Source organism: Staurois parvus, unplaced genomic scaffold, assembly GCF_062004578.1.
Source record: "Staurois parvus isolate SC_StPar_1 unplaced genomic scaffold, SC_StPar_1.0 ptg000390l, whole genome shotgun sequence".
Taxonomy (NCBI): domain Eukaryota; kingdom Metazoa; phylum Chordata; class Amphibia; order Anura; family Ranidae; genus Staurois; species Staurois parvus.
Genome location: NW_028318186.1, coordinates 3,518,028 through 3,534,312, shown reverse-complemented (window position 1 = coordinate 3,534,312; position 16,285 = coordinate 3,518,028). Strand labels below are relative to the sequence as shown.

Below are 16,285 nucleotides of genomic sequence, written 5' to 3'. Positions count from 1 at the left end.
ATGCACTGTTGTTGTGCTAATCTGAAGGTCACATGAAGTTTTGAGGTCCTCAGCTATTGACTCTGCAGACTGTTGGCGACTTTTGCACACTGTGCACTTCAGCATGCGCTGAGCTCTCTCTGTCATTTTACGTGGCCTACCACTTGGTGACTGAGTTGCTGTTGTTCCCAGTTGCTTTCACTTTGTTATAATACTACTAAAAGTTGACCTTAAAATATTTAGTAGCACGGAAATTTGAAGGGGAAATGATTTGGAGGGTCCCAATGCTATATATATAGGTGAAACTCGAAAAATTAGAATATCGTGCAAAAGTTCATTTATATCAGTAATGCAACTTAAAAGCTGAAACTAATATATGAGATAGACTCAATACATGCAAAGCAAGATAGTTCAAGCTGTGATTTGTCATAATTGTGATGATTATGGCTTACAGCTCATGAAAACCCCAAATCCACAATCTCAGAAAATGAGAATATTGTGAAAAGGAGCAATATTCTCGGCTCAAAGTGTCCCACTCTAATCAGCTAATTAAGCCATAACACTTGCATAGGGTTCCTGAGCTTTTAAATGGTCTCTCAGTCTGGTTCAGTAGGAATCACAATCATGGCAAAGACTGCTGACCTGACAGTTGTGCAGAAAACCATCATTGACACCCTCCATAAGGAGGGAAAGCCTCAAAAAGTAATTGCAAAAGAAGTTGGATGTTCCCAAAGTTCTGTATCAAAGCACATGAATAGAAAGTTATGTGGAAGGGAAAAGTATGGAAGAAAAAGGTGCACAAGGAGCAGGGATGACCGCAGCATGGAGAGGATTGTCAAGAAAAGGCCATTCAAAAGTGTTGGGGACTTTCACAAGGAGTGGACTGAGGCTGGAGTCAGTGCATCAACAGCCACCACACACAGACGGATCCTGGACATGGGCTTCAAATGTCGTATTCCTCTTGTCAAGCCGCTCCTGAACAACAAACAACGTCAGAAGCGTCTTACCTGGGCTAAAGAAAAACAGACCTGGTCTGTTGCTCAGTGGTCCAAAGTCCTGATGAGAGCAACTTTTGCAACTCATTTGGAAACCAAGGACCCAGAGTATGGAGGAAGAATGGAGAGGCACACACTGCAAGATGCTTGAAGTCCAGTGTGAAGTTTCCACAGTCTGTGTTGATTTGGGGAGCCATGTCATCTGCTGGTGTTGGTCCAGTGTCTACCAGGAGATTTTGGAGCACTTCATGCTTCCTTCTGCAGATGAGCTTTATGGGGATGCTGACTTTTCCAGCAGGACTTGGCACCTGCCCACACTGCCAAAAGCACCAAAACCTGGTTCAATGACCGTGGGATTACTTTGCTGGATTGGCCAGCAAACTTGTCTGACCTGAACCCCATAGAGAATCTATGGGGCATTGCCAAGAGAAAGATGACAGACATGAGACCGAACAATGCAGAAGAGCTGAAGGCCACTACTGAAGGATCCTGGTTTTCCATAACACCTCACAGGCTGATGGCTTCCATGCCACGTTGCATTGAGGCAGTAATTGCTGCAAAAGGGGCCCAAACCAAGTACTGAGTACATATGCATGCTTATACTTTTCAGAGGTCCAATATTGTTCTATGTACAATCCTTGTTTTATTGATTGCATGTAATATTCTAATTTTCTGAGATTGTGAATTTGGGGTTTTCATGAGCTGTAAGCCACAATCATCACAATTATGACAAATCACGGCTTGAACTATCTTGCTTTGCATGTAATCAGTCTATCTCATATATCAGTTTCACCTTTTAAGTTGCATTACTGAAATAAATGAACTTTTGCACAATAATCTAATTTTTGATTGTTTTCTCTTTTTACTGACCTATCTGCACAAATGTACACACTTACGTCTAAAGGTGTATTAAAAACAATAGGCTGTATTTAGATCAGTAAAAAATTGGAGGGGGGAGTGGTCTGCCGCAATCCAAGATGGCTGCGTGACACGGGAGCTCCTGCCGGCCGGAGACCTTGCCTGGAGCTTGCAAGTGGAGCGGGTGAGATACAGCCACACCAAGATGGGGAGAGCGGACCGGAATGTCTCCTGCTCCCATTCCCGCTCTCCGCGGGCACATAACCCCCAGCAATCCCGACATATTCAGGATCTGTTCCGCTCACAGCAGAGGGACAGGCCGCATGCAGCATCCCCCTCTCCCTCCCCTCCTCCCTCCACAACAGCAACATGTGCTCAGAGTTTGAAGAGCACAGACACTGGGGATGGCATGGATTCTGTCCCGCAGCATGATCTCTCCTCAGGCTCACATACACTTTTCTTAAGGGATCTGCAGACAGTAGCAGCTGACATTAAAGCTACTTTTACCACAGCCCTCAGTGACCTAAGGGAAGACCTTCACTTGTTAATTACCAAAATAGAGGAGGTGGAATCCACAAGCAGATCTAATGCTGATGCTATAGTGGAGATCCAGCAGTTGTCAGTATCGCACACATCTCATATTTGTGATTTTTATAGACAGATTGAAGATCTGGATAATCGGGGTCGCAGGCATAATATCAGAGTGCGTGGCTTGCCTGAATCTGTGGAACAGAGCGACATTCCTAAAACGGTAATTGCGATCTTCAATGATCTGTTGGGCCGTCCTCCTGCTGCACCCATCGATTTGGAACGTGCACACAGAGCGCTTCGCTCCAGGGGCAGAGAGTCTGACCCCCCAAGAGATGTGGTGTGTTGTTTGGTCAGCTTTCCAATCAAAGAAGACATTCTCAGAAGGGCCAGAGAGAGACAACGCTTTTTATATCAAGGTAATGCGATACACCTGTTCCAAGATCTCTCCTCCATAACCTTGCAACAAAGGCGAGAACTTCGCCCCCTACTGGACACTCTATGCTCCCATAGCATACCATACAGGTGGCGATTCCCATTTTGTCTCTCCGCTCAAGCTCATAGCCTTCTTGCGAGTTCCAGAGGATCTCTCCAGCTTCTGGGCCTCACTGGACATTCCTCTAGTTGAGCTTCCTGATTGGCACAGATCTTTGCGTCTTCCACCTGCTCCTGAATCTGGCTGAGTACCTAGTGACATGGATTGGCAAGGCCCCCATCTCCGCCGCTGCCGGTCAGTCTCTTCCACTCCTCCGAGACTTCCTGCCAGAGGCCCCGCCACCAACAGCAGCCCGACAGCCTCTCCTGCACATCGCAGACCCCGCCATGATGCTTAAAGGCCTTCCTTCGGTCTCTTCCCGGACTTTCTCTCACCAGCAATATTTATACAGATTATGATCCTTTTGGATCCCTCCCATCCAACTTCGGGACCCTGTCAGTAGCACCTCGAGTCTTCTGAGGCCCCTCAACTGGACACCTTCACCCTTTCTTTCTCTGCTGTTTATCCCATCAGCCCTGGACAAGGCCTTCCTGATGATCCTGCGGATGAGGCCTACTTTGCTTGAATGATCATGAAGACCTCTTCCCTTCTCATCCCAGCTTCTCCAATGGACTGCCTTTCCTGATATATCTCTGCGGATATCCCCCAGGCCAGCAGCCTTAATATTGTGGCATTTTAACTACCTCTGCTGGTTGCCTGGGGGATGGTTCTACAGAATTTGCCAAACCCTTTTTGTTTTGCCTATGTTGATTTGTCTGCTGCATAGAGTCTCTGGAGAGTGAGGATCCCAAGACCCTCTATGCTTTGTCTCAGTTTGGCCATATGGTCCCCAGGGGTCTTTGGATGGTCCTGCAGTGGTCAAAGGTAGACTACGTATCCTTCATCATATATTATTTGTTTCCACATGATCATGATCCCTACTGTTTCTCATCAGAGATCCCTATACGAAGCTTGGTATTCCGGCTCCTTTTTATGCATCTTCTAGGGGTGGTGTGGACTGGTGGGAGGGGACTGGATTAGGGGGTTGGGGGGTTTCAGGATCCAGATGGTCATTTCCGTATGCTTGTTTGTTACATGCTAGCTTGAAATCAAGTATCACCTCGCTATATCTCCCAGGCGTTATCCCCCGTGAGGTCCGACCTCCTCCCCTCCTCTCAGGTGCTAACACCCAACCATACCACTTTTATTGCTTCCAGGGTTTGGAACCATCATTTTGAGTTTCCACTGCCCCCCCCCCCCCCGGTCCTGCCCCCTTCCCTTGCCTAGCTACTGCTATTTTCTCCTTACAGACGCGAGGTGCTACTTGATTCTTAGAATGCAGTGGAGTATTAAGGGAGTGGGGTGGGAAGGGATAGTCTGAGTTCAGGGAGGAAGTCGGGAAGAGAGGAGTTAGGACAGAAGTGAGGTACCTTAGGGGTTCATAACGCGGTGGTGCGTTAGGTTTCATTCCACCCCCGTTTACTATGCTGGTTGCTTTTGTTTATCTGTTTGATTGCCCTGATGTTTCTGTGGTTTTCCATTGTTTTTGTCCTACACAGATTAGGCAACAGCTTGCTTTCCGTCTTAATGCTATGCAGGACTTCGGTCCGGTTTTCACTGAGGTTTTATTTGCAGCGTGGACTCGCATACTGACTCTATCATGACACTCCAACATTACCAAAACTGTGGGACAGTGCAAAGATTGCTTCCACTCAGCCGCGCATCTTCCCACTTCCCTACATACGTTGCTTTCATCCCTACACACCTTACTGAAACATAACTGGTCTCCTTGCCCTCCTGACATGTGCAACACTCTCCATTCCCTCGCTCATTGCTGCGTTTTGCCTCGCCCAATATGTCGGGTGATGGTGGTTGTGCACCTATTTACATCTACATCTACCACAATTTGCGCTCACCCTCCCCTCTCAACTCGTGCACTTTTTAAGGTCCATGGCCCGGCAGACTCTACTGTTTTGGATCTCGGTCCACCGTGTTTCCCACACAGTGAGCTTTGAGAGCTTTCACTGACCTTTTTCCAGCCGTCTTTACTATCTTGCCTTCTGCCTTTCATTTCCTTTCCTTCCTGGTTTCTTCTCCTGCTGTTTCCTTCCTACCCCCTCTTCTTTTCTGTTCCTTTTTCTTCCTCCCTACATCTTGTTGGGTCAGCTGGTCTACCCCCACCGCTGGTGTCTCTCTCTCTCTCTTTTTTCTTTCCCTCGTTTCTTCCCCCCCCCCCTTTTTTTTTTTTTCTCTTTCTCTTTCCCAATACCCTTTTTCCAATCCCTGTAGGTTCCCTTTATTTCCTTGACCATGCCTTCTCTAAACTCTTCATCAGCACATCTCTCGTTGAAAGTCCTTTCTATTAATGTGAAGGGTTTGAATACCCCTGAAAAATGCTCCCTCCTGCTTACACACTTATTTAAACTAAGAGCGGATATTGTCTTTTTACAAGAAATGCACTTTCATCGTGATGCCATACCCAGGCTTACCAACTCCCGTTTTCCGACAGTCTATCATGCTCCTAACGCTCAGGCCAAATCTAAAGGCGTTTCCATTTTGATTGCAAAGCACCTCCCTCTGACTATCTCGGAGTCACTTCCAGATACGGAGGGTGGATTTTTGTTTCTAAAGGGTAATTTTGCCAACAGGCCCATCACCTTAGCGAATCTGTATGCGCTTAACACTGGACAGGTATCCTTTTTCCGCTCTGTCACTTCTTCACTCTCCTCCTTCCAGACGGGTATCCTAATTTTAGGAGGTGATCTTAACGTTCCCCTGTGTCCTTTATTAGACTCCTCCTCAGGCAGCTCTTTCTTGCCATATAAATCTATTAGACAGATTCATACTCAACTTCAAGATCTGCAACTCCACGACTCCTGGCGAGTCCTCCACCCGAATATCAAAGACTACACATTTTTCTCCCCCCCCCCCCATAACAAATATTCCAGGATTGATTATCTTTTCATTTCACAACTTGACCTTTCTCTCCCCATGATTCTTCCATCGAACCAATGTTCCTCTCTGATCATCACCCTATCACTATGACACTACATTTTCTGGAGAAACACTCCCGCTCTAAGATATGGCGTTTAGATGCTTCTCTTCTTTCAGACGTGGCTAATGAAGCAGAGGTTTGGTCCCAATTGACTGATTATTTTTCGTATAATCAAACCCCGGATACTTCTTCGTTAACCCAATGGGAGGCGCATAAATGTGTTATCTGAGGAGCCCTAATAGCTATGGCCACGAAACACAAAAAAAGAAACACAGTCACGCTTGCAACAACTCTTCGATCGCATTAAATTCCTGGTACACAAACAGACCCAAGCCACCTCGACCTTATCTTATCTCACGAACGCACGCACACAGCTCTTAAACGAATTAGGTAAGGCAACCAAGCGCAGGTTTGTCTTGTCGCAAAAACTTTTTTATGAGTTTGGTAACAAAAGCGGGAGATTTTTAGCCAGATCCCTCCAGACTAGGAAGTCCAGTTTAATGGTTCACAAGATTAGGGGTTCGAATGGCTCCTTGGCCACCTCAAATGCGGATATCGCATCGCACTTTGAACAATACTACAAGACGTTATATAATCTCCCTCCTGAACGCCGTCCCTCTGAGGCCAATAAGCCTAGGGATACCCTGATATCTGATTTTCTTCACCTCTATAGCCCCTCCACTCTACCTGATGATACCGTTCAGGGTTTGGAACATCATATTATGGTGGAGGAACTTTCCCAAGCCGTCAAGGAAATGAAACCGGATAAAAGTCCGGGCCCTGATGGTCTTTCGGTGGCATATTACAAGGAGTTTCTGGATGTTTTGAGTGGACCCTTCCTTTCTGCCTTCAACACTTTCTTTTCACCTTCTTCACAACATCATCACCTTTTGGAAGCTCATATTACTGTCATTCCCAAAGACGGTAAGGATGTCACTTCGGTTACCAATTATAGGCCCATCTCTCTTTTGAATATAGACATCAAAATTTACGCAAAGTTCTTAGCCAACCATCTTCTTCCCTTGTTACCCTCCTTGGTTGACCTTGACCAAGTGGGCTTTGTCCCGGGAAGGGAAGCAAGGGATAACACCATTAAGGCCCTCAACCTTCTCCACCGACTTCACGACTCTCGCAATCCCTGATTTATCCTTTCCCTAGATACTGAGAAGACTTTTGACAGGGTGTCTTGGGATTACGTAAGAGCATCCCTACAGGCGATTGGCTTAGGGGTCACTATGATTAATTTCATTATGTCGCTGTACTCTGGTCCAACTGCTCAGGTCCGTGTGAATGGGCATCTATTTCAACCAGTCCCATCTCGGGAAAGGTACACGCCAAGGTTGCCCCCTATCCCCGCTTCTCTTTGTGATATCATTAGAGCCCTTGTTACGCAAACTCCGCTTTAACCCAGACATCAGGGGTATTTCCGTGGCAAGCAAGGAATACAAACTTGCTGCCTACATGGACGACATTCTACTGTTCCTGTCGGAGCCCCAGATCACTTTGCCCAACCCTACTCAAGGATTTTTCCTCCTTTCAATATATTTTGAATCTTAAAATTAATTATTCCAAATCCTATGCATTAAACATTACTCTTCCACCAGACCTGGTTTCCTTTTGTCAGTCACAGTTCCCATTTCAATGGGAACGGTACTCCCTTACCTACCTGGGAATACAGCTTACGAGTAACCTCTCTGATCTCTACGCCAAAAATTTCCTCCCAACCCTTGGTGCCATCCAAGCAGACCTCACTAAGTGGCATCGACCGTGCTTCTCCTGGTTTGGTAGGGCTGCTATATTAAAGATGAACATCCTCCCGCGCCTCCTCTATCTATTTCAAACCTTACCTATCCATTTACCGCCCGCCTTTTTTGTTTCATGCAGACGATTGTGCTCTCTTTTTCTTTGGAATCACAAACGGCCACGTATTTCCTTCTCCCAACTTGTGCTCCCCAAATCCAAAGGGGGGATTGGACTACCTGACCTGCAACGTTACCATTGGGCCTGCCATCTTACTAGGATAATTGACTAGAATATTCACTCTACCACCAAAGCGTGGGTTCAGCTGGAACATTCCTGCTCCTCTTCCCCCTTGGCATCGATCCCGTGGCTACTGCCCAAATGCATTCCTCCAGACCTCCTCGTACATCCAATAATCGGTTCTTCCCTTAAAATTTTTTGCTTAGCCTGTAAATTGGCTTCCATTTCAGATGCCCCTAACCCACTAACGTCTCTTCGCCTTAATCCGGACTTCCCTCCGGGTATGCATAAGTCTTTTCCTTCAGCACACTGGCCACATAGTCAGGTATTGGCAAACCATTTTTTCCACAAAGGTTAGCTGAAGTCTTGTTCTTCTCTGGTGAGTACTATGGGTGATCACATTTTTCCCTTTTGGGTCTATCTTCAAATCAGACATTTTCTTCTCTCTCCTGCATATTTCCTTAAGTGGGTCCGCCCTCTCACCTCTTTTGAGTCGCTCTGTTCTAAAGCTGAACCACGGAGGCATTTAGTATCATTTACCTATCTGCTTCTCCTTGATGATAGAACCTTCGATTCGCTTCCTGCCTGCAAAGCATGGAAAAGAGTTTTAAACATTGACTTCTCTCCCTCTGATTGGGACCAAATCTTTACTTATTCTCATAAATGCTCCTTGAATGTTTTGGCACAAGAAAATGGATACAAGTTGGTGTCACGTTGGTACAACACACCTTCTAGAATCCACCAATTTAATCCGTCCAGACCTTGCAGCTGTTGGAGATGTGGGGCCCCTGTTGGATCTCTTCTTCATATTTGGTGGGAATGCCCCATTGTCCAGTCCTTTTGGCAGGAGGTACATTGAATTACTTCCTCGGTGTCTGCCCTTGATATTGAATTCTCTCCAGCCCAACTCCTCCTTCATCACACTCCGTTTCCCAAGCATCTATATTTCAAATCTCTGGCAATGCATTTGCTTACGGCGGTTAAACTTTGCTTACCAGTTTTTTGGAGGTCTACTCATCCACCTACAGTATGAGACTGGTTCATGCGAATAGATAGAATTGCTGAAATGGAAGAGCTGATTGCTTCATCTTTGGATAATCTTACCAAATTTTCTCATACGTGGTCCTGCTGGACTCACTTCCAAACGACCCCTGAATACCGCTCCCTCATGGGCCTGGCTGATTGATTCTGATTCCCTTTTGTATTCCGTGGAGCTTCTGGTGCTATATCGGCTCTTTGTCTTTTTGAAGATTGTGAATGGGGTCCCTTGTGTCGAAGTCTTACACTGTTTGGAGCTACTCACGCCTGGTACCTTGCTACGCCTGCAAATGTCCCCAGCTCGCTTCTCCACCAGAGTTATGCGTATCTCTCCTGTCCTGAGAGTTTTTTGTAAAGGTAAGTTACCCACCCTCCTATTCCTTCCTACCTCCTCCCTGCCTGATCCTTCCCCAACTACCCACCTTCCTCCCCCCCCCTTTCTTTTTTTTTTTTCTCATCTTTCCCCTTTCTTTCTTCCCTTTTTTTCATGCTCATTCTTGTTCTTTTGTCCCCAATTTCTTGTTATCCTATTCAAAGTTTTGTTTCCCTCTTCTTCTTCCTATTTTGGTACACTTATCTACTCATAGGAGCCCTACTCTATTCACACTCCAATTGCAACATTTCTCTTTTCCCAAGCTCTTCCCCCACGCGCTGGCAACTTTTATCTGGTTACCTCAGTCACCAACCGTATAAGGCCATACCCCACAAGCCTTTGCACCTCCTCTTTTACGCCTACTGTATACATTTCCAACTCATTCTTCTGACTTACTTACCCTGCTCTTGCTTGCTGCTCGGTAACTGAGGCTATATATCATCGACTCTGCCAGTGTTGTGATCCCAATACGCTGAACTGGGGCTCGAGACCAGATGTGCCTTTGGTGTCCCTGCACTCTCATGTCCCCATTTTTCCTCTGTTTTCCTTTCCTGTTTTTTTGATTGTATTCTCTACCTGGGACAATGTATGCCTGATTACTCTCCTGGTATTGTTATGTATCTTCATGTTTGATGTCTGTGTATTGCTTCCTACTGTATCTCCACCTGCTCCCTTGTATTCTCTGTATTTGCTGTATGCTCTGAGTTTTTCAATAAACATTATGGAAAAAAAAATTGACGGAATGCCTAAAAACATAGCATTTTTAGGCACCCATGTGCAGGAAGCCTTAATAATGCTGACATGAGCCCTACTGATCCATATGAAGTTTGAATTTTAATGACTGGATTACCTTTTTTTTCCCCTGGTCGTTACTTATTTGCATTATATATTATATTATTATTTATGCAATTGCAGAAACTGATCTCTTTCTGTTATACATTCTGTACATTTCTCATCATTCCAATTATGTGATGTGTATGGTCATGTACAATCATTTAAACAAAAATTTTTAAAAAATATTACCATCTTTAACATATTTGCAGGGGGTGGTTCGACCTTGCTCCTTAGCTCATTATGTTTGCTAACAATAAATGACCTTATCTCCTCATTGTCACATGAGTACTTTGTATAGGAGTCCTCCTGGAAAACAAAGAATAAGGAACTTTTAACTGTCTATGATCAGTAATATTTTTTTTTTTCATTTGCTTCTTAGATACAGTTAGATATAGTCTCTAAATGCTTGAGAGTTGAAATCAACATAATTTTCTATTAAGTCACATGTTAAATAGTTTTTGAAAGTTTGTCATTGTAGACCAGTACATTATGCTCTATATCAAATGTCAATTTATGCAAAAGACACACCTCCTAAGACCTCAGTCTGTATGGACAGTATGGCAACTTGATGATTGGACAGGATCCACAGTCAATGTGAATTTGATAAGAAGACTCAGAAGTATTATCCAGTAAAGTTTTATTCTAATTCAGCAGAGCACAGGGGCGGACTGACAACTCATGGGGCCCCCAGGCAATAGGGCATCATGGGGCCCTTGTGTCCTTGCCCAAACTCAAAAAAGCCTATGAAAAAGGTACCAGGGGCATCTCATGGGGCCCCTACTGACCCCGGGCCCTCGGGCAGTGCCCAAGTTTCCAAATGGTCAGTCCACCCCTGGCAGAGCATATTATGATGTGAAAGGTGAAACAGAAACTAAACCAAAGGATGGAAAGGCTGGGAATGCCTAGTTAGGGCTAGTCTATCTAACAGCAGAACAAAAGGTTGTTTACAGGAACATAATAATATACTGTATCAATACACACTCAATTCATAACATAGAACAGGCTGCTTTGACAGCAGACCTGACATGAACATTGGTGCAGTTTTGCAAGCATTAGTCAATGTGTGTCCTTGGGCTTTGTTTACCAAACCCAACTAATGGGAATGACCCAGTACTCAATGTATAGGAGATTGTACAGGCTGCTTATAAATGTTTGGCTCCAAAATGTCAAACATACTTTAGAAACACAGGTCCTGCATTAGTCATATAGACTACACTGAGACCAACATGCCTTTCAGGCATGGTGTCAAGTGGAAAGAATCAGAATGGAGTGGTCTACCAGAGAAAGAAGTAAGAGGCACCCTGTAGTAAGAAATATGTGAAAAGTGGTCCATGTCTATAATGGATGGTGTTAAATCTTGGATGGCCTTGATCAGATTCCCCCTCCTGATTAGTTTCAAGCAAAACTGCCCAGATTTTATTTCTAGGGCATTGAAATCTATAGATGCCAAACCTTGCTGGCAGATTCTGGTCATTTTTAGGACTAATGGACTAATAGGCAAAGTATTGTTAAAAAGAACATGGGGAACTAGGCACTGCCATCGGGGAAATGTAACACTTCAAGAGCGGCGGCGGACTGACAACTCACGGGGCCCCTGGGCAATAGGGGATCATGGGGCCCCTGTGTCCTTGCCCACACTCAAAAAAGTCAATAAAAAAGGTACCAGGGGCATTTCATGGGGCCTTCTACTGACCCCGGGCCCTCGGGCAGTGCCCGAGTGCTCGAATGGTCAGTCCGCCCCTGTTCAAGAGTATTAAAAAAAAACAGACAAGCTGGAAGAAGGTTCTTTTAATGCAACTTTGAGGATAACATGGAAAAAACATTGACCATTTAAATTATATTAGCAAACAAACACTACTACCAGCTTTATTATTGTAATGGAATCTGAACTCAGAATGCACTTGGGTATTTTAAATTATACTGCAGCTTCCCTGTCCGAACACCATCCACAGACCACACCCGCTGATCATGCAGGAATATTAGACAGGACCAGACTCTTCTTGTGACAGGAAGTCAACTCCTTTATTTTTACACAAACAACAAGTTATATACACAGGTTGGATTAAACATAATGAGGGGAACATGAGCTGACAAAGAGGTCCCCCCACCCCCAAAAGTCACTCCCGTCACAGATATTTAGGCTCCAGTCTCCCTGGGGGTGTGGGTTTGAATCCCACTGCTGCCACCAATGTAACGGAACCGGACCCCAGACCACACTTGGGTATACTGCAGCTTCCCTGTCCAAACACAAATCCACGGACCACACCCTTGAAATCCCTTAGGAAATAGACAGCACCCGACTCTTCTTAAGACAGGAAGTCAACTCCTTTATTTTTACACAAACAACAAGTTATATACACAGGGCGGGGAAACACAACATGGAACAGGAAACACATCATCAGCCCGCCCCATCAGTGGGAAGGGCTGCAGGAAACATATCATCAGCCCGCCTCATCCAACCAAGACACAGAACAATGGGATGCAGCACATGGCAAAGGACAATGGACAGCCACATGGCTGAGAACAAAGGACAACACACCAATACACAATACTAGGACATTCACATTCACACCCTGTACCCCTTAACAGGCACAGGGTTTATTAAACATAATGAGGGGAGCATGAGCTGACACAGAGGTCCCCCCACCCCCAAAAGTCACTCCCGTCACAATTATCCTTTATTGGAATGCAATCAGATGATGGAGATTGGTTGAAAAGGAAAAGAAAGGAAATAAAACCATGAATAAAGGAAACAAAATTAATAACAATGGGATACTCCCATTGATGGTTGAATCCCTTGGGTATCTTAGTCGCAAGTATAAAAATCTAGACCAATATTAAAAATAGAAAACCTCCATCTCCTTTAGGGTTATCTGTTCTTTCAATCACCTGAACCTCCAATGAATCTGCATTGGAGTTATCTAAATCTAAAAACATCATGCCACATTTGTTGTTTTATTTGATTGAATATTAAAAAGATGATGTCCAAAAAGATCATGTAAATGAAAGTCCCATGTATTGAATTTCACATATCTCACAGGCCAAAATGCTGTACATATCACGTAATGAGTGTGATAGCTCATTAATTATTTTCAATTCAAAAATTTTACTTGTGACACATGACTTGACTCTCCTAAAATCCCCCAGGAAAGAATAGTAATGAGGAATGTCTATGGAGGAGATTTGGATACTGAACCATGAGAAATGTATACACTGGATAGCATGGATCATGAAAATTGGAAATTGAGGAACATCAATGAAGCATGAAATGACACTGGACCATGAATGAAGCCAAAATTGGCAGATACTGATAAACCTTGAATTTCCTTTCTATTGGCACAGCTTAAACCAGTGTTTTTCAAACTATTTGTAATCAAGGCACCCTTCCCTTAGCAACGAATTACATAATCAGTTTGCAGAACGCGGGCAGGCAACTTACGCAGCTTTCACTTTTGGCAGCAAAAGTACAGATAGAATAGAGGAGGAGAGAGCAAATAGAGAGAACAGGGTGAGCTCTCCCACCTCTCTGTACACAGAACCAACAACAGTAACCCTTTCATGGTTGGACTGTATGGGGCTTTATGTCATTTTGCTGTGGCATCCCTGGGGATTCTTTGCGGCACCCAAGGGTGCCGAGGCACCGGTTGAAAAACTCTGATTTAAACAAGGCTGCACAGTGTACTGCTGGAATAATCAATCTAGACTGATGGTATTACATAAAGCCATTGTCAACTAATGTGGCAATTTATACTCAGTAGTCTTTTGGAGTGAGTAAAAAAAACACATGCAGTCACCCTATTTGAAGCTACAATTACAAACCCTCAGTTAACTGTGGGATTACACAAAAGGAACTGCTTGCAAGAGATTCACCAACATAATCTTACCTGACAAATAGATTTTTGAAAGAACAGGATCAAAAACAAAGAGCAACACAACAGAGATGTCATCAAGTTCATCTGTAAGCAGAATAAATATATTAAAACATTGCTTTAAAACAATTATTCATAAGTAATTTGTACATCCATAAATAGGGAAAGGATTCCTTCAATGTCACCTATCACTCATATGAAGGTCCAATTTTAATTTTTTATTATGGCAATTTAACAACAAATTACACCAGCAGTCACCTAAGGTCTGTGTCCTGTTGTCTATGGCAGCTCAGCCAAGACAGCATTTTTTAAATAGAAAACTCTCCTGCTTCTAAGCTGTTGCTCCCTCACTGGCCATAATGTTGAAAAATTTCACTCACCAATGAAGAAGTAGGGGCATAGTGAGAGAAGAGGTAAGCTAGGTCTGTGCTCTTCTGGAGATGCTGTCTCTGGTGACTTACCACCAGCGACATGATCTATTGTCTAATATTGGCCATACTCAAACATTTAGCACCTCTCCTGGCCTTTAGGACAACCAAGATAATTTGATTATGTAATTAGAACAAGGTGGTTTTATTTTCATTGTCATGCACCCACTGCAGAAGGTAAAGAAAGGCAAAGAGGACCTCATCGGGGACAACAGTAAAAAATTATAATTTTGTTTTAAAAGGCTGCAGTAGTATATGGGGGAAGAAAAGGACTGAAGGGGGGGGGGGGGGGTAGAAAACCCAACTCTTGGGTTGAGCTTTAAATGTACCTGTTCTCACTCTTCACTATTTCAGGCTGAATGACATCAGAGAGAAGAAAGTATAGTAAGTCTACAGTATCACAGTGCTGGGACTTCTGACCCAGTCCTTAGCAAAGGGCTGTTGCAGACACAGATATACATAAAAAGTATCTTAGGACACTTCATATGAGCGGCACCAGGGGCAGACTAACAATTCATGGGGTCCCCGGGCAATAGGGGATCGTGAGGCCCCTGTATCCTCGCCCACACTCAAACCACATCCAAAAAAGCCTATGAAAGGTACCAGGGGCGTCTAATGGGGCCTCTACTGACCCTGGGCCCTCGGGCAGTGCTCGTGTTCCTGAATGGTCAGTCCGCCCCTGAGTGGCACTATACATCAATACCTGGGCTGTCATTAGAGAAGGATTTCCAAGTAAAAATTATATATCGCATAACATTTCATAAATGTTCAGGATTCCTATTTGCACTAAGATCCATCTCATTTCAATGTCATAGCTAGAACAAATTGCTGCACCAACATTTCACACACTGGGGTAAAGTGAATTAAATATTATCCTGTATCCATGGCAAGTAAAGTTCTTTTTTCCTGGTTCAGCTCTATTCTGATGTGCATAGGGGTAACAGGGGCCACACTTATGGCTAAGATTAATGGTTCATGCACATTGGCTTAACCACTTGAGCTCCAGAGGATTTACCCCCCTTAATGACCAGGCCTCTTTTTGCTACTGGGCGCTGCACTAATTCAACTGATAATTGCGCAGTCATGCAATGCTGCACCCAAACGGAATTTACGTCCTTTTTTTCACACAAATAGAGCTTTCTTTTGGTGGTATTTGATCACCTGTGTGCTTTTTATTTTTCACGCTATAAACACAAAAAGGCCAAAAGTTTGAAGAAAAACAATATTTTTTACTTTCAGCTATTAAAAACTCAAAGTTGGTTATAAATTTAGGCCAAAATGTATTCTGCTACATGTTTTTGGTAAAAAAATCCCAATAAATGTATATTAATTGCTTTGTGTGGAAGTTATAGCGTTTGCAAACTATGGTATAAATACTGCAACTTACGCCATTTTTCTGCTATACAGCGCTGCGCTAGTTTAACGGACAATTGCGTGGTCATGCAATACGGTACATAAATGAAATTTACATCCTTTTTTTCCCCACAAATTGAGCTTTCTTTCGGTGGTATTTGATCGCCTGTGCGGTTTTTATTTTTTGCGCTATAAAAAAAAGGCCGACAATTTTGAGGAAAAAAAAACAATATGTTGGACTTTTTGCTATAAAACATGTCCAGTAAAAAAAAAATGCAAAAATCAAATTTAGTCATAAATTTCTGCCAAAATGCATTCTGCGACATGTCTTTGCTAAAAAAAAAAACCAATACGTGTAAATTAATTGGTTTACGTGAAAGTTATAGCGTTTACAAATGGCAGGAAAGATACTGGGATTTTTAGTTTTTTTTTCATACTAATAATGGCGGCGATCAGCGAATTATGGTGGCGATCAGGGACTTACGGCAGCGACCAGCGACTAATGGCGGGACTGCGGGACTGCGGCGGACATTCTGACATTGGGGGGTACCTACTTGGGGTCACTGACATCCCCAAAAAC

The 16,285-nt window shown here is 43.9% G+C and overlaps 1 protein-coding gene across 1 annotated transcript in view; it reads right to left on the bottom strand.

Moving 5' to 3' along the window:
* The window catches only part of LOC149455542 (serotriflin-like), a 39,053-nt gene extending 25,042 nt beyond the window's left edge, over nucleotides 1–14,011 (bottom strand). Inside the window, exons 1-2 of the mRNA XM_089685983.1 lie at nucleotides 13,940–14,011; nucleotides 10,245–10,361 (exon numbers count right to left, since the gene is read on the bottom strand). Coding sequence (XP_089542109.1) covers nucleotides 10,245–10,361; nucleotides 13,940–14,011 — 189 coding nt within the window. The remainder of the gene's footprint in view (nucleotides 1–10,244; nucleotides 10,362–13,939) is intronic.
* Between the last annotated feature and the right edge of the window lie 2,274 nt (nucleotides 14,012–16,285).